Genomic DNA, 23,846 nt, shown 5'->3' with positions numbered 1-23,846 from the left:
CAGCTGCATGCAATCATAATTTAAGTGTAAAACAAATCGCCGCTTTGAGGTGAATACCTGACGTGTCGGCACAAAGCCGCTCACACACACACACACACACACACACACACACACACACACACACACACACACATATTTCACTGCTGCTTTGGTTTCGTAATAAGGATGAAAATGAAAGGACTCCTCTCTCTGCCAGAGGTGGGACGACCTTTCTTCTGCAGTCACAACAACACAGTTGGCTCCTATCAACCGCTGCAGGCTGCAAACTTTTTCAGCAGGTCGCACCTCAAATCACCTTCTGTTCCGCACTGAATCACATCTGCTCATTTCCTCCATTTTCCTCCAAACGATCTCGTCAACATTTATGGTCAGTGGTCAACTGATTTTTGTTGTAAATGAGAAAACCAAAATGGCTCATTTCCGGACCACCATTCAAACAGAGGAACAAAATATAGAAATTTACTATTTTTTGTGTCTTGAAAATAAAAACAGAAAATGAAAAAAACTCATTTTGCGTTTTTTGTTTGAAAATAAAAATTCCTTATTTGGTACTAGAGGCTTTTTTGTCTATCTGGATATCATACAAGTGCCTAATAATTTCTGTATGTCTATGTCCAAATATGATTTTCCACACCATGGATACGCAATTTGACAAAACCAGCATTTTTGTCTTGAAAATACAAACGAAAAACAACCTGTTCTCTGCTTTTTGTTCCCCTATTTATAAATGGTAGAAGCTACGGTGGCCACACAGAAAACGACTGTGTCCTGCAAAAAGTGCAACCCGGAAATGAGCCTGCTTTCTTGTTTCTGCTGATCTTTGTGTTGCTTTGCATCTCTGATCAGCTAGACTCTTTTTTCCTGTGTAGAACCCCACGGACAGACAGCAGAGCGTCCTTATTGTGTCACTGTGAGTTTGTCTTGACATGGCAGGCTGACGTGGAAAAGCACCGGGGACAGCAGAGTGCCAGGTCAGTTTACCTCCTGCTGGTGAACCGCAGGATGCTGCCTGTCAGCCACACAGGTTCCTCTCACAGTCTGAACCAAGGACGGATCGAAATACTCACGCGGTTCATTTCTATAGGTTGGGGGTGTCGCAGAATCATCACATTGGGGATCCATGACGATTCCTTGGAGAACATCTTTATGAGGAACCGCTTATCTTAGCTTTGTAACAGTTTTATATATTTATACGGATGTTGGATAATTTATCCATCAACCGACGATGGAGCCAGTCACCAATCACCCTGATTCTGATAACCCAGTTGGTTGGAAAATAAGAAATAACGACCTATTCAAGTCCACAAAAAAGTGAATGAAGTGAAAAATGGCTGACTTCCTGCTTCCAGTAGTTGGGACTATGACTTTGGCTGAATTTTTCCATGTAGATGGGACTTTTATCAAATGTGAAGTTTTGGGAAGATTGAAGAATGTTTCAAGTTACAACATCTTCCTGTTTAATAGCGAAACCTTGATACAAGACGCCGCGCCATGTACAGGCTGTTTGATGAAAACTCAAGCTTTTGATATATTTTCATCGGGAACATCTTTAGTGGGTGCTGACCAAATTTGAAGTCGATCTGATGAATTACTTCAGAGGAGTTTGTTAAAATATAAAGCCTGGAAATGGCAAAATGCCGCCAAAATGTATTATTAAATTCAAAATGGGCGACTTCCAATTGGGTTTGGGGTATGGGTCCAAGAGGCTTTATTGTCTGTCTGGACATGATACAAGTGCCTAATCATTTTTGTATGTCTGGGTGAAACTGGACGCCAGGGCTGCTTTCTTGAAATGTTGTAGTTGCAAATGTGATTTTCCAAACCACGGATATGCAGTTTGATGAAACCAAAAGTTTTCATCCTAAATGACAGAGTACTGATCGAATGTGAAGTAGATCTAATCAACTCTTTAGGAGGAGTTTGTTAAAATACAATACATGGAAATGGTACAAATGGTGTCAAAATGTATTAATCATTGTTGGGTTTGAGGCTGTGTCTGGATATAATACATGTGCCTACCAATTTTCATCCATGTAGGTGAAATCCTCGCACTGAGGCTGCTCTTTTGACACATTTTCAGCCTACAAAACTGCGATTCTTTTGGCAGAAAAATAATAATTCCTTCAGTTACGATAGCAGTCGCTTCTCTGCCCAAATAAAACAACCAAGGGAATACCGGTTGTTCTTGGACCACTGAAGGCACTAATGGTATTTAAGGACCTTCGACTGGAACGCTGACTCTGAAGGTGAACTTAAGGACCATAATGTTCTTACTGTACTAGGACTAATTTTAGATAAATCAAAATCAAATCACATCAGCACTCCTGTGGGGGAGCAGATCTTGATCACAAGGTGTGCTGGTTAATCTTAGGACTAGACTACCTGCCGGGGTAAGGAAACTCAGAGTACAGGTCATTACATCACAGTTGTTACCTGGATTCGTCGTCTCTGGCGACCAGCAGGGACATGTGATTAGAGAGCGAGGCTGTCCTCAAGATCTCCACCGCCCTGTCAGGAAACAGCAGGTGTGCAGATCAACATTCAGAAAAATAACAAATGCAGATAGTACTTAATGAATGGATTAATGAGTGTGTGGGCCATGTTCCCTTTAATAAAACATTTGCTAATTAGCACTAAATACAAAATTCAACTGAGGCAGATGGGAATGTTATTACTTTTGCAGGTATTTGGTCACATTAAATTAAATCACCAAACCCACATGAAACCTCTGATGTTCTGATAAGTCCTAAAACCACTGACAGTAAATATAATCCGGGTCTGTGAAGTAAAGCCAACACAATGAATCCAGATTCTGTTACTGCATTGACTATTTCTCTCCTCAAATCTGTTCACAAACATTGTTTATCTGGAACACCAGATCGTACCAGTAATGTGTTAGCATTTTAGCTCCTCTGGTTCCCGCTCCTCAAAGTCAACAGGTTTTTGTTAAGATGCCTGAAATAAGGTCTGTGTTTTGGGATTTTCACATTTTGTTATATGACATAAAATCCAACAGTAAATACTCCACCTGTGAATGTTGAAGCTTTTACGTGTCTGTTAGCGGTTGCTAACAAGTGTCTAAATGAGACTGCAGAGGTTGTTGGTGTATGATCCGTTTCTACAGCCTTGTTGTGTTTATACATTAGCTTTTCACTTCTGGTTGTCGCATTTACACTTAAAAACATTATAAAAGTGCAATCACTTTGTGCAGATGATCATAAACTACTGTTCACCACAGAGTTTATTTTCTGCAATAATCCAAAATACAACAGAAAAATACCTTTTTGTCCTACGAAGATAACTTCCTGATTCAACTACAAAAATACATCATCACTGCGGCACTCTCTAGTGGGAAACTATCAAACCTATACATCTAATCTATTTTTTGTGGGACCAGTTGCACAAAACACCTAAAGTATTACACTTAAGGCATAATTTCTTATTGCTTGAGGGACATCATTAAGGGTTTTGGAAAAGAATCCCTTAAAAAGTTTCCTTAAAGAAAAATATGAAGGAATTGACTCCATTGAAAGAGATTTCACAGCAGTTAAACTATGTTATAGCCTGAATAGCTAAAGAAGCAGGCTTAATGACACCAGGTCTGCCGTTTTGCACTGTAACCTTATATGGTATAAAAGTTTATAATTTATTGAAAGATTATTGATTAATTCTATACATAATGTACATTTTCTTTCCTTAGCTAGGTTCATATACAGTCAGAGTTTATGTCCTGGTTGCTGGCTTTCTTGTGCTATGAGTCTCCATCAAAACAGCTCTCTGCTTCCTGTTTCATGGGGACTTTAATTAACTTAAGGGATTCCTTAAGAATAAGACCAATATAAGGAGAAAACTTTAAATACTTCTTAAGGAAAAGACTTAATGGTGTTTGGTGCAGGTGATTTTATTTTAAGATATTTAACTTTAAAGAAAATCTTAGCTCAAGTTTTTATGCCAACCGGCCATAGTTTGCTAGCATGGCTAAAACCTCAAAATACCTCTTACCTTAAAATACCTCTTCAAACACACACACACACACACACACACACACACACACACACACACCCACAACACACACACACCCACTGATAAACTACAGACACAGCAGACGTCAAACTCACCTCTCATTGGTCACTCCTATCAGACTGATGTTATTGACATCCAAAATCAGGTCACCTGACTTAAGCCGACCTGGAACAGAAAGTGAAAATCAGACAGACAGATCTGGCAAGGGAGGATGTTGATATTAATAATAATAATAAAAATAACAATAACTGTGTTTCTTTCCACACAAGACAAAATACCAAAAGACTACCTACCGTCCTGAGCTGCCAACCCTCCGCATACCACCCGCTTGATATAGATGCCGAACTCTTCCCCTGTCAGCTCTCGGTAACCTCCAATTATCTTTACACCTGTGCACACACACAGGTTAGCAGCAGTTTAGAGACAAATGAGAGTATAATAATGATTCAGGGGTCAGACAGGTCAGGAGGAAGATGCTCACCGAGTCCCTTTTTGCAGTCGCAGAACTCCAGCCTCTGTACGGCTCGGTTGATGCCATGCGGGCCCATGATCATCCTGGCAACAAGCAAAAACGCAATGGATTCACAAACATATCAACATCCTGCCTCATCCAAAGCCCCCCTCTCTCTCTCTCTTCAGTGCTCTGCTGCACAAAATAATCAAATCATCACAGGATTTTGTCATTTTCTCTTCACTCCCTTCCTCCCTCCTCCACCCGGCCACATCCTAACCAGTAAAATCTGTCGCCTCCTAAACGGCACAACTGCTGACCTGGATGTGAGGAAGCCCCAACAGACACAAACAGTGATTAGAGAAAATCAAAGGAACATTACAAAGCAGTTTTTATACCCTCAACAGCCTCCGAGTGCGTGTGTGTGTGTAGAGAGATTTGTGGGTGAGAAGGTTCAGATTAAAGCTGAAGAGATTCCTCAGACGTTGTTAACATGATCCTGCTGTCTGCTGGTCCCGTCCCGGGGCTCAGCTCACCGTCAGAGCAGAGTCGGAGTGAGACGAGTGCGTTTGAGATGCTTTGGTGTGTGTATGTGTGTCAAAATGTTTGTGTAGAGACATCTATTGTCGAGGACGAACTGACTTCACAGGACCGGCCACAAGAGTTTTATGGACCCTAACATTACCCCCGAGCAAAACAGTTATATGCAAAAGTTATATGTATAACATATTTTGGTTCACACATGAATGTGAATGAATTAATAGTTTTTTTTATCTTGTAATGTATCTACGCTAAAATAAGTGTTTTATTTTCTTCAAAATATGACCTTTATTCTCGTTTATTTATAGTTTATAGTTTATAGACTCTATCCCTTTTAAGACGTGTTTTTAATTAAAAAGCAACTTCTTTTTAATGTTTGTATAAAAATATCTTAAAAAGTTAAAATACACTTATTAGTTTTTTTGATGCCCCTTTATGTAACTATGTAATTTCAGCCGAATCACTGTGTGTGTGAGTGAGAGTGAGAGTGAGAGAGAGAGAGCATGTAAACACTGGTGACTTAATCAATAACACACATTTTAGACTAATAATTTAAAGTAATCAATATTTCACACCTTTATATAAGTATTGGCACATACACAGTGTAAATCTGTGTATTATTATCCATCTTATATCCTTATATGAACAATGTATCCTCCAGGATACAAACATTTAATGTCTGATTATCAAAGTTGTGAAAATGTTATTCATTATTTTTAAACAAATGTATATAATATCATCCATAACAAACAATATTGTCTGAAACAATCACTTCATGACCTCCCCACAGCCTCTAAAATGACTGTATCCCCCAGCATACAGGAACCTTTTTAGGAACATAAAGCACAATATTGTCAGCAAACATTCATACATCGTTAGTAACGAGAACCTGACCAGCACACTGCAGGTTTCAAATGGGACCAGCTGCTTTGTTTAAAACCAGTCCAGTGTGTAACATTGAGTGGACAAACAAACACTGGCACTAGATAGGCAGTGCCGGAATTGGACCAAAATAGGTGCCAGTACCCTAATTCAGCACAACCCTGAACACCATTATTTTGGCATTTTTTTGCCTTTTTAAAAAGTAAATTTTCTGTGCTGTTTTCTTAGCATTAGTCTAGCTATGAGTTTAGCACTGCTGTATGCTGTGTTATAGAAATACCAAAGTCCAAAAATGTAACCTTACTGGGGGGTTATGGGGTATCAAAACATCAAACTAGTTATTTTTAGACAATTATTACACAACATTTACTGTACACCCCTTGGAAAAAATTCTGGCCAAAAACTGTAAATACTGGTACACATTACTGGTAAGTACAGGCCCAATTCATGCACTGTACATTGGGCTGTTTCCAGTTTGGAAAGGGAGCGGGAAGCAAGTTAGTTGCAATAATCTGCAACTACACCGCTGGATGCCACTAAATCCTACACACTGGACCTTAAAGTAAACATCACATGCATCAGTGTAATAGGAAACAATCCTGTGATGGTTCGGTATAACAAGGTTTGGACCCAAAAGCACAGTTTAGAGACCAGGCAGAGGTCAAACAGAAAACAGAAAGAGAAGGCAGACTCATCCAGTTAGGGATCAAGTAACAAGGCACAAGATTAAAAGTACAGCAGCAAAGCAACTATTTAAGTAGACTGAAGTAGGGAGGTCACAAGAGCCGATACTTCGGTACCAAGTACGGCACTCATTTTTCTGCCGTAGCGGAGGTACCAAAGGTACAGAGGATGCAATTCTTCCGGACCTGACAGGGAAGCATAGGAAGATACAAGTATCAGAAGATAATAAATATTTAATAAGGGGATAGGGGCAAAAAAAGGTTTTACCATTGTATTGAATCAGTATCGAGAATCATGGAATTTAACTGTTATTGTTATCTACTACTAACTTGGTATTGTAACATCCTGAGACTGAAGTACAGTGGACAGGGAGGTGTGTTCAGAGCTCTGCTGCTATCAGGACCAGGTCACATACTGTGTGTTACATAAGGGATAATGTAAGTGTAATAAGTGGATGAGTAAAGACTCCAGGTGAAGTGGAGGTCACAGTGATCTCTGGAGAGAGAAAGTGTTTGCTTTTTATTTTCCTTTCTACTTTCTTCTAAAGCAATTGTTTGACATACAAATGTGTGTAAACTGAATAACTGAATGAATCTAAAGCATTTGCAATGTTTGAAATAAACAGTTTGATATTTCGCTCTATAATTACTGAAATATTGTATTTTTCACTCCACTACATTTATTTAACAGCTACTTTTCAGATAATTTAGGTTATTGTTCAAATAAAGAACATTTCTTCTCTAAACTTATAACTGATTGAGGCTCAAAGAGGTTAAACCTTACAAATTTCCAAAACCTAAAGATTAACAAACTCAGAAAAACCAAAAACAGATTTGTGCATCAGAACCTTGTTTTTTTGTGTTTCCTCTCCCGTTAATCATCTCAAAAGCAGTTTGGTGTAGACCAAAACTACTTGGTTAAGTTTTGTTAAAGATCTCACTTTGTGTTAAAATAAGTATGTTACATTACGTAAGTCACATGATGCAGTGTTACAAGATCTGATATTCCAGATAAACAGTAAAATGTGTTTGTGAACAGATTTGAGGAGAGAAAGAGTCAACAACAGAATCTGGATCCATATCTGATCAGCACTGTTTGACAGTTTGATCTGAGTTTGGTGCGTTGAGCTGGACGGACTCACTGAGAATGAGCTGTCAATCATAAGGTAGCCCCGCCCTAAAGCATACCCTGCTTTATGGTCTGTTTTACTCTAAATGGGACCATCAGTTACTAAATGAACATCATGCTGTATGGAAGAAGACTGAAACTAGAGACTGAGACCAGAAACTCATCAGGAAACTGTTTACTGAGATAAGAAAAGGCTTGTTTCTCCAGGTTTAAGACACTTCACGGACCTGGAAGCTCTGTCCACTAAATATATACTATCAATGGCTGTAAGTGAGCAGACCGGTGGAATTAATAACTTGCTTTAACTTCAATCCAGTTCCTCATGAGTTTCTTCTTGCAAAACAAATGTTGGTTTTCACATGAACAACCCGACCTCTCTGAGCCCCACAGACAGCCGACAACGTGCAGCCAAGCGATCTGCTGGGACACGAGGGGGCAATTAAACTGATCACTTAATACCTGATAATCTGCATTACCTGCCGCAAGTGATTAACATCACACACAGGAACACCACTGCAGAGCCAGCAGGCCAGTATGAACCAACACTCACCAGTTTCTGTGTTCAGATCTACACTGCAGAGGAAGAGGAGGGCTCATTTTATGGGTTGAATTTATGTAAACAATAACAATGTTATATTTCAAGCCAGTAGTTCCCAACCTGGGGGTTGGAATCCCCACTAGGGGTCGCCAGAGCTTCATGGGGGGTCGCGAGGCCTTCTTGATTTTAAGGTGTGCTAGAAAACTTTAAAAATACACACAATAGGCCGATATCTCAGCATTTGGTTCATTTCTGTAAAGAAAAGTGAATGTACAGTATATTGTCTAATGACCAATCATCAGGGAGAAGAAAACACAGAATCTGTCAAAAAAGAAGCCTATTGAGTCTGTATGATTGTTAAACATTATAAAAATACATAATACAAACAGAGAATTGTATAAAAAGTTCCAGAAACAGGAAATAATCTGCTCAAAATTCATCCAAATCACTCGTTTTACACAATTTCTCCCACATTTTAATTTTAAAGATTTAATTTCTAAGAAATGGCTAAAAAAATTGGAACGTGTTGCAATTTCTGAAAACCTGGAGGGACTGATGAAAGCTTGATAGCACGATAGCTGAAATCTGGCAGCTGTTTGCAGTAACCAGGCTTCATTCAGCTCCGCCTCCTCCGACCGCACTTAGCTTCACAACGACTCTTCAGAGACCTACGGGTGACGTCACTGAGACTACAGACTGTTATTATGTTATACAGTCTATGTTGGTAATGTGCTGCCCCCAATGTGTTTGAATTTGACAGGTGGCCAGTTCTTACATACAGCTTCTTTAATGTGGTTTTGGAAGGTTTTAAAGAAGTTTCATCAGACTCAAACAGACAAACCCAATATGAAAATAACAAAAATGATGAGGAGCTGAAGGTTTCTACAGCACGGCAGAAAAAATACTTGCAATGAACAATTTTGTCAAGGAGTTGTGAAGCAGCGCCACCTCTAAAGAGAACTGCTTAAATATTTAATCTCCTCCCTGTAATGTCAAATAAGAACAAGAGGAGTCCCTGCAGTAAAGCACAGCAGATGTTTTAATAGAGAAGAGTGACGCCGACGGATCCATTCGCTGACAGATCATGAGCACAGGATGTCGTCTGGTAAACAGAAGCTGCTGCAGTGTCGGTTCAAACGGGATCACTGAGTGATCGGATGAGAAAAGATCAATCGTCAGTGAGCTGATTCAGGAGTTATCTTACAGCTAAAGCCGCTTTACTTTCTAGTTTACACTTCCTATACTTACTCCATTGGTTTCCATAAGTAGTAGTAAGTGCATTTACTCAAATACTGGTACAATTCTGAGGTACTTTATACTTCAGAGGGAAATATAATTCTTCTTACTCCACGTTTTGACAGCTTTTTTATAAACAACTAGTAAATGACAATATATTGTTCTAGATATAGATATTTATATAGAAAGTTTGAAGAGGTGGTGAAGCAGCGTGGGATCATGGGAGTTGTTGTCTTCACCACCATTGGTGTCATTGCAGTCAGCTTCTCCCGGTTAGTATTCCTTCAGTGTTCATGGTTCAGGAGGTTTCTACCGGGAGCCCAATGATCCACAGAGGTCTCCTCCTCTCCAACACAAACAGACCCGCTGATTAAAACCACTAAACACACTGAATAAAGCAGTTCCACCTTAACAATCACTGCTTCTCCCACGCTGTTGGACAGACAAAGGACGTCCCGGAGGGGCTGCGAGCCGAGCTGCTGCTAACGTTAGCTCAGCTTGTTTCTCTGATAATTTAAGATCCAGACGTCAGATGACTAAAATCCTTCATCCGGTTCCAATCTAGAGATAAAAAGCACCAAGATCTATTGGTGGATGCTTAGCTTTAATGAGCACTTTTATTTTTAGTAAGTATATTTTAAGACTAACAAATAAAAGATTTTTTCATTGCTGTTTTATCTCATGTGAAAACCTGGTGCGTCTACCTTTGGTCATTATTTGCTACTCAGCAGTAGGACTGCAACTAACAATTATTTTCAACATTCAGTGTCTTCAAATTTTATTCAAACGGCAACGTCTGTGGCTGCAAATGAATCACCAAAGTAACAAAACCTGCAGTTCCTCTAACAGCCACTAGAGGCTGGCTCCAGCAGTGAGTCCCCATAAGGCCCCATCTTAAAACTTTACAGCAGAAATAAACATGTTTACAGCCTTTTAATCTAGAGCTAATTTCCCTGTTCATGACTCAACTCACCGCTTTATATTATATAAAGAATTAAATTCGTAAGTGAAACAATTGATCAGTTTTTACGAGTGTAGACTGATTACTTTATAAATCAACTAATTGTTTTGCAGGAAAAAATCTTTAATGACTAAAAGTTCTTGTGTGGAGTTGAGACATTGTTCCTGAAGAGTTAAAATGTTGGAGATACAACAGTTTTACCTGACAACAGCCACGTTTGTCTCATTATAGAAAACAAACAACAAACTCCAGCTGTCAGTGTACAAAATGTCCCTCTGAAATCTCCTGGAAGGAAAGCAGAAAGTCTCAAAAATACAAATACTGAATGTGCTGCTGTTATTAAAAAATGTTGGCACCTTCCTTTAAAACAGCTCTTACATGACCCAGAAGTGGGCACATGCATGTGGACTTAAAGTCAGAAGCATCTGCTGGTAAACAGCTTGTAAACCTAGTTCACCTCTGAAGTCTGTGACCCACATGAACAACTGCAGCAGCCGAAGATTGAGGACGACGCACAAAAACAAACGCCATAAACCACCTTAAGGAGCCAAGTTTTAAAAAAGGAAGGAAAGGAAGGAAGGAAGGAAGGAGGGAAGGAAGGTAGGAGGGAAGGGAGGGGGAGCGCAGGGGGAATTAGCTTACCAGTAGAGTAGAGACAGCCCATCGAATCGCTCCGCGTCCTGAGGGAGTAATGGCATCGCACGACAGTCCGAGGCAAAAAAACCCAACCAATCACACGCACTCACACACAAACACAAGCATTCAAAGTGTTACACCGCCATGAGACGGGTGGTATCGGAGGAGGGATGAGATGAGACGGCGCCGGCGGTTCAAACGGGGTCGGTGTGTGTGACCGGAGAGAAGAGGAGAGGGATGGAAATCCGCCTAGACAGGGAGAGACACACGCTTACCTTTACTCACTAATCCATCCTGATACCCGTCCGTCACACACAACATAAGCACATGCAAACACACGCACACAACAGAAGCCCATGTGCACTCGGAAAGACAACATTTTCTTTCTTCAGCTTAAAGATTAAAGAGCATTATAGTTAAAAACACTGGAAGGAGCTTAAATCTTAAAATGTTGCCTCTTTGGAGTCTCGGGGAAGCATTTGGAGAGATAAATTACCTGTAAACATTACACTGAATGAAGAATCTGTGGCAGGCGAGCTGAATTCAGCAGATTGAAATTCAAATTTCAATCTGACTGAGAGCACAATGGAGTATGAATCATCACTGCAAAACGTTTGTGGGATTAAAAAGACAGATGGGAGGAAAGAAGGGAAAGAAGAAGGGGGAGAATGTGAGAGCTGCTTCAGTTTTGGTAGTCGGAGATGTCTTGACCTGATCTGAAAGTCCACATGAAACAGGAAGCAGCGAGCAGCAGCAGCTAGAGAGGAACTTGTTGCGATAGCCAATAGGTCCGAATGTGTCCCCCCGTCAGACAGCTATAGTGGACCGATTAGCAGACTCTGCTGCGAGCTGGGACCGAAAGTGGCATCTGATGCCGACAGAGGCCAGTTTGACGTCAGGGAATAAAGTACCGAGGTGTTTTTTTGTGCAGGGTTTGGCTCCTGGCACCCCGGGGCTAAATCAGTTCATCTTAGCTGCACGAGCTAAGTAGCTAACATGTTGGTGGCAGTTAGGGACAAGTAGAACAAGACACTCGTTTGTCCTCCTTTTGAGAAAATAACTAAAAATGTGGCCTTTTGACACATTACCTCGTTAGTTTAATACTTATTGGCTAAAAATGTGTGTCAGAATAAATAATTTCATTGGTTACATTTTCATGTGGCTCATTTTAATATTCAAATGAGCCATGTGTTAATTTGATCACCAGGCTGTCAATCAAACTCTCAGACAGAGAACGTAACGTGAGCTAACGTCGGTTGTTGGACTGAAATTCTGAAAATGCTCATACTCATATGTAGATAGGTAAAGTCTATACATCTGAAACAGAAGGTGCTGTATTTGTTTTACCCTTTATCGAGCCAGATAAAAACATTAAGAACAGTTTCTGTATGATATTTATTAGACCTATGTAATCTGAATTGGAAGGGCACGTTGTCATGAGCTGTATCTTGTATATTTATTATTAGCTATGTGGTATGTGTATGCACCTTTATGTAATCTGGTGGAAAAACATTAACATTTAAAACCGGATCATACCAAACAAATATCTGCTTGTGTGTCCCCGTGTATGTAAAGTGTCCTCCTTTTTGATGTGAAGGAAATGGCCACCCTAGGAACAAGTCTATCAGGATCCATAAACCACCTCGATAGCGCTGTTGTCAAACTATCCTCTGTCTCTGAGGTTGTCTTCACTGGGAGGCTGCTGAGCCCCGTTCGCTTTCTAACACTAACGGCAGCTACATTAGCAGTTAGCCGGAGGATGTCAGAGGGAAAACTATTCTCTCCATAAAATATGATCCAGTTTCACCCGAATCACTGATAAAGTTGTGTGTTTGTACAGAAATAATTGAGGGAGCAGGTCTTTCATGGAAGTTAGCATGTTGAACCACCATGTTTCTATAGTAGCTCAGAAGGGCCAAACCAAACACTGGAGCTAGATACTATTCTATTTTTGCGAGTTTTGCAACCTATTTATCAGTTTATCTGTTTTTATTACAGTTAGTTAGTTTCTCCAACTAATGAAACATGCTACCAGGCAACTGGTACGTAAAAAAAAAATATTCCAATACAATCCTTTAATATTTATATAAAAAAATCATGTCACTGAGAATTCAAAGAAATTACATTTGATATAGTTAAAATGGGAAACAAAAATTATTAGAAATTCATTTATTTTATTCATTAGAATTAGTTTAGTATTGAGAGTTCCTGTACATTTAAATTTGACTAACATCCATCAGATTATGTGTCAGAGGAAACCAGAGAAGACAAAAACAGAATAATATTAAGTTTATATATATATAAAGTAATTCAGGGACTTCTACAACATCAGCTCTGGAAAGTGACAATATGCTGATGTGTCACACACGAGAGCAACAACGGTAATCTTGTGATTTCGAAACTTCCTCAGCGATTTGTTCATCGAGAGGAAAACCCATTTCTAAATGTGTGTCACCGTTTGACCTCAAACATCAACCACGACGGCGGGCGGGAAAAGTACCGGAAATGTCATCTGCCTTTGACCCATAAAAACACAAACTAACAAACACAATGTTTTTATTTGGTCCTGTTGGTTGAAATCTGAATAACATAGGAAATTATGAAACTCTTACTTTTAATATCAAATATGAACTAATATTATTATGCTGAATATCTCTGATTCTTACTGGATGTAAAGGTCCAGCTATTGTTTTACGTAACCCGAATGGTTGCCATGTACATACGCTGATAGGTTTAAGGGGCTGTGGTTAGCAGCCAGGCCCTGTTTGTTAATATTTAAAACCTTTCTAAACTTTAGCCTTTGTATCAGTTGACAAGTTAACAGGTTAACAGGCAATGTTGCTAACGTCTTAATGTATAAAATGTTCTGTGGTTTTCTCTCTGATGTCCTTACAGAGTACAGAGTTTACACAGTTTCCTGATGTACAGAAAGTTTTACTAGTTGCTAAAGTAACACTAACTGATGGTTATAGTTAGCAGCTCATCTTTGTTCATTAACCCTACTTTTACTGATATCCGAAGGCTACATTAGTGTTGATCTTAATGATGGTTGATGTTAGCAGGTAGCTAGTGTTACATTGTAGCTAAAGGTTTATCTTCATGATGATAATAATGAATCAGATAATGCTACTGATATTGTAAATTTTAGCTGAATAATAATCTTTATGATAGCTAAAGTTAGCAGCTAATGTTGGACTACTGCTGGTCTGAATCAGAGAGTAGGCTACGGCTTTTCTGGACTTTATCTGGAGATAATTTATTCATAATTATACTATATACACCTGAGTTCATTTGAATTCTACCTTTTTAAGAAGCACAATACTACACCCCTTGCAAAATGTGTTGAGAAATAGGCTTCAAACAGGATTTCTGAAATTAGGTCCTACACGTCACTTTTGTTTTTGTACTGATTGTACTTGTACTAGTGAGGTAACTGCTTGATGACACACAACATCCTCTTGTAAGAGACATAAAGGCACAGACAGAGCTCATACATCCCTCCACTACTTCCTCCAACAGTTTATGAATTAAATCCTTTCATACAGCAGACGGGTGAGTCCTTGATATTACTCATATTCATCGTGTCAAGAGTGTCAATGCACATAATCTTATTTAACCTTTATGTTAACCTATGGGTGTAAGACACTTATTTTAATAGCATTAGTTTGGTTGGTGTAGTTAAATAGTGTTTTCTAATGTTGTTAACTATGGAAATTTTGAAGAATGTTACATTTTATTTATGTGTTTACATGTTTTATGACGTTTTCACATTTTTCGTAATTTCAATGTTTAGAGTTAATTCGAGTTTTGAATTTGGTAAGTTAATGTGATTAGAGACTGAATTAGAGACAAATGTTTATGTGCAATTGTAGAGTAACTGCACTTTAAACTGAAAATAGATCAATTTTACATAATATACTGATTAGCTATAATATTATGACCACCTGGACTCCCTGACTGGTCCCAGACCAACAGACTGCTCTGCACTGTGTGTTCTGACAACTTTGAGGACAAAATGTTCACTTGCTGCCTGACATATTCCCCCCACAGCAGCCCTGATAACCAGATAATCAGTGTTATTCACTTCAGCTGTCAGTGGTCTAAATGTTATGGCTGATCAGTGTATATTGGTGCATTAGACTTATGTGTTACTCTACATGTTTTTTAATAAAATTGTATTATTATTATTATTATTGTTATTATAATTATGATCTGTGAAGAAGTGGAACTGGCTCATGTAAAAAGAAGTACTCTGTTTTTTAACACAGATTTCATTCTACAGAAAAAAGGAAGAAGGTGAAAAGGGGAAGGGGCAAATTTGAATCTCAAAACTTTCCTTGGTGTGGTCATACAGCTTATTTAACCATCAAACCCACAACTGTTTTTAATAGAACATTATTTTTACTGTCTTCCCAAAATCTGTCACCACGCTGATTCATATATTTTGGTTAAATAAAAATTATAAAGATATTTAAATTTAATTTGCCAAAATGCTGTCAGAGCAAAATGTAAACTTGACCACCCCAACTTTAAACTTTACAACCCCGATCCCTGGTGGTGGTAGAGGCGGCGGCTGCCCACCAGTTGGTATTCAACTGGAGGGTGTGATCCTGCCCCCAGTCCTCACCATTGATGTCATACTGGGGCTGCTGGGAAACATAGTTGCCCTGTGGATCTTCTGCTTTAAACTGAAGGCCTGGAACCCCAACAACCTATTCCTCTTCAATCTGGTTATTGCCGACTTCTTGGCTCTGGTGAGTCTGCCGCTGAGGATTGATGCCTTGCTCAGGGGCCACTGGGTGTTTGGAGATGGTTTGTGCCGGATCAACCTCTTCCTGATGTTTTCCAACCGCTCAGCCAGCATTGCACTCATGACTGTGGTGGCAATTTACCGCTACTTTAAGGTGAGGAAATTAGTGCGTTGTATTATTATGGTTTGCTCAATTTGACTGTGTCCACACTTAAGCTTATGAATTTGAAAATTATTTGAACATCATCGTCATATGTTTGTTACCCTTCAGTAGGCTATCCATATAGCCTATGCAGTATAATATCAAAACTCTAAGCGATGTCCATCAATTGGCTTTCCTGTAGTTTTAACAGGGGTAATACAACTCATTAAATTTCATTACAAATTGGTGTGATCCTGATTTTAATAAACATCAGGTTTTGCCATGAGAGTGCACAAAATCTCATATGTTTCACTTGGAGACCAAAGGTCCAGTGTGTAGGATTTAGTGGCATCTAGCGGTGGAACAGAAGCTGTAGTGTGTGATTTAAAAACAGGTGGCCTCCAGGAAATGACAGTGTAACACCAGCTGTTTGACACATTTTTGTTATAAAGAATATAAAATGTATATGATATATGATATCACTGTTGCTTCAGGTGGTCCACCCTCACCACCGGTTCAACCGTATGACCAAGCGGCAGGCTGCGTTCGTGTCTGTGTTTGTCTGGCTCCTGGTGATCAGCCCCCGGGTTCCCATGCTTGCTTACAACCACATCAAGAACAGCGGCAACACCACCCAGTGCTTCTTCTTTACTTCTTACAAAGAGGCATCGCGGGCGATAATCATCCTGGTTGGCATGCACCGGATCCTGACGGTGCTGGAGTTCATCATCCCAATGGCCATGCTGCTGTTCTGCTCTATCCGGATTTCCAGCTTCCTGAAGGAGCGACAGATGGGAAAACCAGACAAGGTGCGAAAGGCAATGCGAGTGTGTGCCGTCATCGTTGCAGTGTTCATGGTTTGCTTCTTACCCACCACGGTGACAACTATTGGGGTGTGGGTCATCCGCTCGTACCGCCCGTGGGACTGCACCTCCTTCTACACTTTTACCCAGCTCACCATTGTGTCTTTGGGGCTGAACTTCCTGAACTCGGCCCTGGACCCCATCGTCTACGTCTTCTCCAGCTCCATGTTCAGGAAGGCCCTTTTCAGCTCACTGCCCCGCGCCCTGTGCTGCAGGCAGGACACAGGTGATGGCGAGAATGCAGCGTCCTCGTCAGGAAGTCAGTCGACCACCCAGCAGGAACTGAAATCAATGAGGGCCGACAGAGAGAGTGAGGCCATGTAATAAGCTCTTCTGGATCAAGCAACGCTAAGAAAAAGTGTCTAATCCTGTTAGAATTGTCTTCATTTTTGTGATATATTTTTTGTGGGTGAATTTATTTGTTTGTTGATGTGTTAAAGCTTTGTTTTTTTTTGCAATCAGTGTTAATACATCAATACATTTTCATTATGACCATGTATTAAATGTGGACTCAGTTATACATGTGGTTGGACTGGTGCTGGGCAAAACACTTGTATCTCTATACAGTTTTTTGCATGACTGGGCCTTTACATGGGTTTAAACTGTCAGGAGCACATAAAATATTAAAACAGTCATCATGTACTAAATGTTGTGGTTACTATAGGGTTGCAGATATGAAGGAATCAGAATGAATGAAACATTTATAGAATCTAAAACAATTTATATTGTGCAATCTGCAACGTCATAAAAACAGAAGTTAAACAAAATATTTTAAAATAATTGTATGAACACTATAAACTCTAAACTCAAGTATTCAAAAGAGATATCAAATATTCTATTGGACAAGAAACAAATTAGTTAGAGCAGATGTTTCAGCTGTGCACCAGTATAGCGGTATATGCAAATTTCATATACAGGAAATTATAACCAGTAAATGTTGAATAAAACTAATATTTTATAAAAACTATAAGAGGCAGGAAAGTTGAATGGAAAGCATGCTTGTCCTTGAAGTGCTGAACATTTTGTCATTTGAATGGTTTCCGTGGCTGAAAGCAAGCAAAAATAATTGAATGTACTGTAGTATTCTCACTGTAATGCTGAAGCATGTGTGAAGGAAAGATAGAGAAGGTCTTTCCTTCCTGCTGCTATTAGACTCCATAACGAACACTCTTAATATATGCAATAGTATTACACCACAAGGTGTAAAAACTTCAAAACACCAGTTTGACACCAGTCTGTGCAATGCTACTTTATTTCATTATTTATCTTTTATAAGCTACTCTTTGCTCTTGTTATCTCTTATTCTGCCCTTACGGGACAAATAAAGGTTTTCTTATCTTGTCATTCACACTAATAAGCAAAACAAAGACTAAAGATAACACTCCAAGTGTTTTTTCTACAAATTTGGTCATAAATGGTCCTCACTGGGCTCACTGTCGCTGGTGATGGATGATGTGCACCATCTAGTGGACACACCATCAATTACATCAGCTCATCTGTGGTTTTTTAGTCACACACTTGGTTCCCTGCACATTGGACCAGTTTGGACTTTAATGCCTTCAAAAGACAGTAATGTCGTATGATCCTTGAGAGTACGAAAAGAGCATTGCTCCATATACATTTCTCTTTTATTCTGATGATGACATTTCGGTCCTCCAGAAGTAGTTGAAAAAACTACTTGAGTACAGTAATACAGTATATGCTGGGGGCAAGAGGAGAACTTGAAGTGTTAAAGGTTTAGGAACAAGCAAGAACTTAAATCGACTTTCACCCCTGGTTTTACCCACCTGGTTGAATGTAGTTATTGTAAGTTGTATGTATGCATAAAGAATGCAGCCAAAGTGCAGTTAAAACACACATACATGTGTATAATAAGCTCTGGTAGAATTCAGGGAAGGAAGCACACTATACATCAGGTTTTTGGGTCCAAGAATTTTGTTTTTTTCTGAGTTTAACATCAGAAAATTGCAGCTCATCCAGGATTTTATGTCCTTAAGACATGTTTGTAATATAGGTAATTGATTAATTTCATCGGGCTTGATCGATAGATATAACTGCGTATCATCTGCATAGCAATGAAAGTTAATGGAGTGATTCCTAATAATGTTGCCTAAAGGGAGCATATATAAAGTAAATAGTATTGGTCCAAGTATAGAACCTTGTGAACTCCATGACTAACTGTGGTATTTAAGGAAGATTCAACGTTAACATATATTATATTTAATGCCAAACAATTCCTTTAATGTCAATTTGATGCTCAAGTCTCTGTAAAAGAATATTATGGTCAGTGGTGTCAAGTGCAGCACTAAGATCTAATAATACAAGTACAGAGACAAGTCCATTATCAGAAGCAATCAGAAGGTCATTATTAACTTTAACTAGAGCTGTCTCTGTGCTGTGATGAACTCTAAATCCAAACTGAAAATCCTCAAATAAACTATTGTTATGTAGAAAGTCACACAACTCTTTGGCGACTACTTTCTCCAGAATCTTAGAGAGGAAGGGGAGGTTAGAAATCGGTCTATAGTTGGCTGTGACTCTCCGTCAGCCTGGCTACAGTGCTGAAGAGGAACCTAGGGTTATTCTTATTTTCTTCTATTAGTGCTGAATAATAGGCTCCTCTGGCATTACAGAGGGCCTTTCTATACGTTTTAAGATAATCATGCCAAATTGAGCGATATTCTAATAATTTAGAAGAGTGCCATTTCCTTTCCGACTTCCTTGTTTTTTGCTTTAACTGGCGGGTTTGGTGGTTGTACCACGGTGCTAGTTTCCTATGATTTAATAATTTCCTTTTAATATGAGCGATAGAGTCTAATGTTGATCGTAGTGAGCCTGCAGCACTATCAACAAGGTTATCAATTTCAGAGGGATTAAAGTTGTTATAGGACAGCAACATCCACATGAATATTAAAATCACCTACAATAATTACTTTATCTGATTTAAGCACTAAACTTGATAAAAACTCTGAGAATTCAGATATAAAATCAGAGTACGGTCCAGGAGCGCGGTACACTATAACAAATAGAACTGGCTGCAGTGTTTTCCAGTTTGGGTGAGAAAGACTAAGAACAAGGCTTTCAAATGAATTATAATTTAGTTTAGGTTTAGGGTCCATTAAAATGCTCGAATCATATATGGCTGCCACTCCACCTCCTCGGCCAGTGCCTCGAGGAATGTGAGTATTAATATGACTGGGGGGGTGGATTCATTTAGGCTAACATACTCCTCGTGGGACAACCAGGTCTCAGTAAGACAAAGTTAATCAATATCATAATCTGATATTAATTCATTCACTAAAACAGCTTTAGAGGACAGAGACCTGATATTTAACAGTCCACATTTCATTCTCTTATTTTGTGCTACTGAGGAGTTAGTTTTAATTTTTATTAGATTTTTATGTTGAACTCCTCTTGTTTTTATTTCTTTAAATAATTTAGGTGGTCGGGGGACAGACACAGTCTCTATGGGGTTTTGGGTGGGTGACTGTTCTAATGGAATAGCAGAGAAGTGTGTAAGACAGCAGCTCTGCTTCCTGGTCCTAACTCTGGACTGTCAGGTTTTAGAAATAAACTTCGCCATATTTCTAGATAAGAGAGCCGCTCCATCCAAAGTGGGATGGATGCCGTCTCTCCTAATCAGACCAGGTTTTCCCTACTGTTCTGTTTGCACTGTTAATGTTCAAATATATCTTACAGAATTTTTAATAATTTTTTTGCTGCCATTACCAACTGCCTTTTTGCACTACCATGAGTATTTTATATTTTATATTATTGTATATTTTATATTTTATTTTCTATCTTTTTATCTTTTTAGCATTAGTAAATGTCTTGTCTGTTGTGCCTGTGCACTTTATCTGTTTCACCGTGGGAGAGTGAGAAACTGGTCTGGTCTGGTGCATGTGAAGAAATTGACATTAAAGGGGACATATTGTGCAAAACCAACTTTTTAATCATTTGATTATATACATTTGGGAATCTGGAGGGCCTATCAGCAGGCAAAGTGTGAAAAAAAAAAGACTCAGTCATGTTTTTGTGGGCTGCCTCAGTCAGAATACAGGAGATAAATCACTCAATTTCAGATTTTCACCTTTTTTGACATCATTTCAGGGGGCTCATTAGCATATTCCACCCTTTCACCTGCATGTTGCCACCCACCTCAGCTTACTCAGCCTTGTCTAGCGGTGCTCTGCCATTGTCCCCAGGAGCGAGAGAGTGCCTCATTAAGAACCTCGGTGAGTACAGTAAGGGCCTGGCCAAAAGACTGCTGCTGATAGAGGGGGCAGTACCAACTTTCCGTTGCAAGACGACAGACGAAGAAACTGTAAGTATTTTTAAGAATTTATGCTTTGTTTTTCATTGTTGGTATAACACTAGTTAATGCTAACAGCTTTTAGCTGCCGGGGCCACAGTGACGCTAACGTAGTTATTGTTTGTTAAATGTGTGCAAGATGAACATGAAACTTATATGGTGATGATAATTTAAGCCAGTTGGTGCATATGTCTCCATATTCTTCCCTGCTGCTCTTTTTTAAAGAGATTAACACGAAGTGTATGCCGTGAATCACCAGCAACCCCCCGCCGCCATTAGCTTCGTGCAGCGGGGCGAAGTAACTGTTGTGAGTTTCGTGGTTTAAGCTACAACTAGCTTTATGTTCGTCTGTATTTTGGTAAACGTGCGTGCTTTTCAGTAAGTATTATGTTTGTGTGTGTCGCCGCTAGAATGAGCAGAGACGTAACCTCTGAGATAACAAACTGTAGCATGCAAAAAGTAATGTCGGATCCAGCGGCACGCCTCACCAGCTGCTCCGCTTGTTGAGCCGCACTAGCATGTTAGACAGGGAAGATAGTTAAGTAAGTAACTACGTTACGTTAGGATGTAGCTTGGTAAGGATGTATATCGACACCCGCCCCCGACACAAAAACATATCAAAACCCTAATATCAACAAGGTCCGAGCTAATTCAGAATAGCGGGCACTATAATGTGATATCTTCAGTAAGACTGAAACAATTCCACCTGTTACTCGAGTATTAAGAGCCTGCATCAAGGCTAGAACTAACGTCATATACGGCACACTGTGTTTATCACGGTTGACGATTACTGTCGCACAACGCACTTTGGAGAGAGAAAAGGGCCAGTGGCGTAAAAGACACAGAGCAGAGAAAACGACAGTAAGTTTGTGATGATTTCGAGCAGAAATAGAATTAAAACGCTACAGTACAGTGTGTGTGTTATAAACTGAACTAGCACAATAACAAGACGTTATTGCTTCAATGTGAAAAGCTAGTTAGCTAGTGGCTGACAGTCATTGTTAATCTGCGGATAAAATCACAACAAACAAATAGATCAATCAACAGACAGTTATTTGCTTTTACTGCATTTTTTGAGTATTATAAATATAAATATCACTTTGTGTTTAGGCAAGCACATCTGGACTGCTGGATAGGGTACATCATGTGGCACCAACAACACGCACAATTGGAACTCAGCTTTCAATGAAGACTCTCCAACCTCATTTCAAAAGTACAGGTTAGTTGACCAAAAGTTACTTCATTCGTTGAAGTGATTTCTTCTGTTTGTGTTCTGTTAATGAGTAACAATATGATTGCTTATCATTTTAGAATTTTGCATAAACAATAAGATCATCTGTCTGTTTTTAAGGCACACAGAAAACTGTTTCCTGCACTGATGTTGGTGTTGGCACCTCAGCTCTTCTGCCGTTTCTTACATCAACACCAATAAAGAGACCAAGTAAGAGACGTCGCTTGGAACTGGAGGAGGAAGTGGAGGAAGAGGAAGAGGAAGAGGAAAAGGAGAACCCTTTAGAAGGCAGTTCTGTTGACATCGAGGAGCCACGTGATTCAACTTATGACCCTGCAGACTCTGCCACAACCTTGACCGAGTCAGCAGATGTGACGTGAGTTACCTAAACATTTTACTAATCATTTGTGTTACATTCTCTACTTATTGTAGCTCTACTAGGACGATCTTTGACTCATTTTCTGTCAATGTTTTGTTTTTATTGCAGAATCTACCCCTGTCCATAAGACTCCAACTTACATTGTGTATGAGAACTGCCTAATGGAGCTGTTTCAGGTGTGCCCTGTGTGTCATTGTTGGCATTGTTGTGCAATTCTCACAAGTACACCTAAACCAGAGGCAAAAAAGGGGAAAAGATATCAGTTATAGTTTTTTATTTGAATATGTTGTTAGCAATAACGACAGGTCAGCTTATGCAACGATATAACTATTAATTGTAATTATTGGATTTTGTTGAAACGCAGAAATAAGGGGTAAACAGACATTACTGTGGGGTATACGGCGCTGGCAGGCAGTCGCCCCAACCCCCACTACATCCCCCGTTTCACACATAGGTTGTAAAATTAGCACACAGGCGTGAAAAGTGGCTACAGTATGGCTGTGGATACTAACGTAAGATGTCGGACAGAATAATGATGTATTACGGTGTAGCTGAGAATAAAAAAACGAGTGCTATATTCCCACTCGTCTAAAAAAAATCTAGATTTTTATAAGCAGTAAGTTACACAAACAGAATGTATTTGGTCAGTGACCGTATTTACCCGACGTACAAACATACACATTTTAAAAGAAAAAGTAAAATAAAGCTCATAACTCACCATTCAGAAACGTCCTGTTGTAGTCTACATAGAACAACTTCTTCCCTAGCTCCTTCTTGTTCAGGGTCTGACTCTGGTTCAAACATATAAGGTTGGACCACAAAGTTTCCTCCAGCAGCCATGTTTCTCCCAGGGTTCACGTTCAATTGTTGTCATGGTAGCGTGAGTGTGGCGGCGTCGGCACACCTCCCGGAAGACGTGGGTGGATTACCTGTGTCTCATTTGCATTTAAAGAGACAGGCACTCAAAACCGAGCGCTCTGAACATGGCTGTTTTGGTGGGGTGATTGAACTGCTATTGTGCTTCATCCTTATGGTATTTTGACCAAAGCATGTCACAGACATTACATTAGGACACCAGGGAACTAGATTA

General features: G+C 39.5%; 2 protein-coding genes across 5 annotated transcripts in view; one reads left to right on the top strand and one right to left on the bottom strand.

The window, feature by feature from the left end:
- Positions 1-11,658, bottom strand: part of stxbp4 (syntaxin binding protein 4) — a 49,473-nt gene extending 37,815 nt beyond the window's left edge. For all 3 annotated transcript variants that reach the window (XM_051416971.1, XM_051416973.1, XM_051416972.1), the window contains exons 1-6: positions 11,576-11,658; positions 11,086-11,328; positions 4,505-4,578; positions 4,317-4,412; positions 4,119-4,188; positions 2,434-2,508 (exon numbers count right to left, since the gene is read on the bottom strand). In XM_051416971.1, coding sequence (XP_051272931.1) covers positions 2,434-2,508; positions 4,119-4,188; positions 4,317-4,412; positions 4,505-4,578; positions 11,086-11,141 — 371 coding nt within the window. In that variant the 5' untranslated portion in view covers positions 11,142-11,328; positions 11,576-11,658. The remainder of the gene's footprint in view (positions 1-2,433; positions 2,509-4,118; positions 4,189-4,316; positions 4,413-4,504; positions 4,579-11,085; positions 11,329-11,575) is intronic.
- A 2,839-nt stretch (positions 11,659-14,497) lies between these two features.
- LOC127373004 (hydroxycarboxylic acid receptor 2-like) lies at positions 14,498-17,481 on the top strand. 2 transcript variants are annotated; one of them, XM_051417054.1, is made up of 3 exons: positions 14,498-14,631; positions 15,362-15,983; positions 16,466-17,481. In XM_051417054.1, exons 2-3 carry the CDS (start codon positions 15,570-15,572, stop codon positions 17,156-17,158), a joined length of 1,107 nt encoding a protein of 368 aa, XP_051273014.1. In that variant the 5' UTR covers positions 14,498-14,631; positions 15,362-15,569; the 3' UTR covers positions 17,159-17,481. The 2 variants fall into 2 exon arrangements, with proteins under 2 accessions (XP_051273014.1, XP_051273013.1); XM_051417053.1 differs by having other exon boundaries at positions 14,519-14,631; positions 15,348-15,983.
- Positions 17,482-23,846: the final 6,365 nt, after the last annotated feature.

This window comes from Dicentrarchus labrax, unplaced genomic scaffold (assembly GCF_905237075.1).
Source record: "Dicentrarchus labrax unplaced genomic scaffold, dlabrax2021, whole genome shotgun sequence".
Lineage (NCBI taxonomy): Eukaryota > Metazoa > Chordata > Actinopteri > Moronidae > Dicentrarchus > Dicentrarchus labrax.
This window is presented reverse-complemented; position numbering and strand designations above follow the sequence as displayed.

Bases quoted from the DNA above. Each gene is read 5' to 3' on its own strand.
- LOC127373004 (XM_051417054.1), top strand. From the start codon at position 15,570: ATGCTGTCAGAGCAAAATGTAAACTTGACCACCCCAACTTTAAACTTT. The intron at 15,984-16,465 runs GTGAGGAAATTA...CTGTTGCTTCAG, and splicing joins CAATTTACCGCTACTTTAAG to GTGGTCCACCCTCACCACCG.